Source organism: Limulus polyphemus, unplaced genomic scaffold (genome assembly GCF_000517525.1).
Source record: "Limulus polyphemus unplaced genomic scaffold, Limulus_polyphemus-2.1.2 Scaffold927, whole genome shotgun sequence".
In the NCBI taxonomy this organism is placed as follows: Eukaryota; Metazoa; Arthropoda; class Merostomata; order Xiphosura; family Limulidae; genus Limulus; species Limulus polyphemus.
This window is the reverse complement of record NW_013666537.1, coordinates 191,653-193,763: the sequence shown is the minus strand read 5'-3', so window position 1 is coordinate 193,763 and position 2,111 is coordinate 191,653. Positions and strand designations below refer to the sequence as shown.

General features: G+C 28.9%; 1 protein-coding gene across 1 annotated transcript in view; it reads left to right on the top strand.

Moving 5' to 3' along the window:
* Positions 1–2,111, top strand: part of LOC106461289 (transmembrane emp24 domain-containing protein bai-like) — a 9,564-nt gene that overhangs the window by 6,679 nt on the left and 774 nt on the right. Inside the window, exons 3-4 of the mRNA XM_013921105.2 lie at positions 961–1,031; positions 1,325–1,451. Coding sequence (XP_013776559.1) covers positions 961–1,031; positions 1,325–1,451 — 198 coding nt within the window. The remainder of the gene's footprint in view (positions 1–960; positions 1,032–1,324; positions 1,452–2,111) is intronic.

Genomic DNA, 2,111 nt, shown 5'->3' with positions numbered 1-2,111 from the left:
ATTAATTATTAGTAATAATAATATATATATATATATATATATATATATATATATATATAATGTATTATAACTGAAATGTGATAGCATTGTACAAAATACTGGTCCACTAGAACACAGCTAAGACAGGTCACTTTGTAAATACTAGTTTTATATTCTTGGATACGATGACATGAGTGCACATGTGCCTCGTCATTCAACTTCTGTAATGTTAGCCAGACACTGCTGAAAGGTCAATAAAATAAAAATAATAAATTTGTATATATTTAAAATGTATGAGATTTATGCTGTTTAGACTAAATATTTGAGGTTTTGTTATAATTTGTAGTCATTCTAGAACAAAAAAAGTGTATCTTATGGTGGTTATGAGGTTGGTTGAATCGACCAAAACCATACAGAGACACAGTAGTGAAAAATAACAGATAAAATATAGTTTTTTCTAACAAACATTTTTGATAATTATCTGGAGGATATTAGGAGGTTAGAGTTTGCTTAATGAAATTGGACAATTTTCTGGTGCATAAAAGTATTTTTAATCTTAAAATCAAAATTACTTCATGTTGAGTAGTCAGCATTCCAAAATAATAAATGCATGAGCAAATAATTGTTTAAAAAATGTTAAAACTTAATTAGAAAATATGATACTTTGTGTATGGGTGCCTTGTGATAATCTGCAAAATTTCATGAAGATATGTGTACATTTTAAAGAATTACAGTATAACTGCTTTATGGTTACTTTTGGGAATATGGGCTGGGTGGAATCCACCCGTCCATATTAGAAGGGTTAAATTGACTTTTGGTACATCTGTGTAGATGTCTTGAGTTCTGTTATGTTTTTTTCCTAGTTGATAGTGCTGTCTTTTTGAACATGAGTTAAGTTTCTATGATTTCATTCACAAAGCTTTGATTTTTTTTATGTTAGAAGCTTGTTCTTAAAAAAAATCTCCATTTCTTTTTTCCAAGGTCAAGGTGGAATGACGAGGGAAGCCAGTCTTTCTCTGAAACATGGGGTTGAGGCCAAGAGCTACGAAGGTGTAGGTAGATGAGTGAACTAAGAGAATAAAACATACTCTATTGTGTTTGTAATTTGTGTATGATCTGATATAAAATGAAAAACTACTATTGATGATATGGTATCTCAATTAAAAATTATTTTGAATATGTGTTTTAAGAGTATTGTGTAAAACTATTGTACATCATTGAAAGACTTTCTTATGAAAATGTAATAACATTGTTATGATTTTAATATATTCATACAGAATGTTATCAGACATAAAGTTCAGTTTAAAGAAGTGACTTTTTAGTGGAGTTGTTTTTATATTTCTAGCTTGAAGAAGTAGGCAAGCTGAAACCTTTGGAAATTGAGCTGCAAAAGCTTGAAGATATGTCAGAAGCTATTGTAAAAGACTTTGCATACATGAGACAGCGAGAGGAAGAAATGAGAGACACAAATGGTAAATTTGTATTTGAGATACTTTACCTGGGCATAATTACTGTAGAAATTGTATCATGATTCAACCAAGTGTGTCCTGTCTGAACATTTTCAGTGTCAAGTGTACATCTGATTATAAACTTTAAAAATTTAAGTAAAATATAATTCTATTTAAACAATATTTTATTCAAAATATATTATAATTGATATTTCACACACCCCAAAAAATGCCAACGTTTGTTGCTGCACAACTCCAATGCATTTATTGATTTTATTATAATTTTTCTGGCCATCTCAAAGCTAAAATTTATACTTGCAAATAAACTATTATTCATTGAAATATAACAAGTATATCCTTTTCAACATAATTTACTTCCTCTGGTGCTGGTTTTACTATTAACAGTACTTAATTGCTTTGTGCTAGTGGGAGGACTTAACCACTCCTAATATAGCTCAGCTTTAAACACAGCTAGTGTGAAAGTTTATATGATTGGATAGCACAAATTTTGATGTATCTACCTCACAATAAAGTTAACGAGGTGGATTTTAACAATAGTTTGTGGGGTTAAGTTTTTGAAAATAAGGAGACTTCACATTTCTTTTATCAAACACACTCCCAACAGTTTAATTGAGTAAATGTTATTTTGCAGTTAATTATATATATATATATATATATATATAT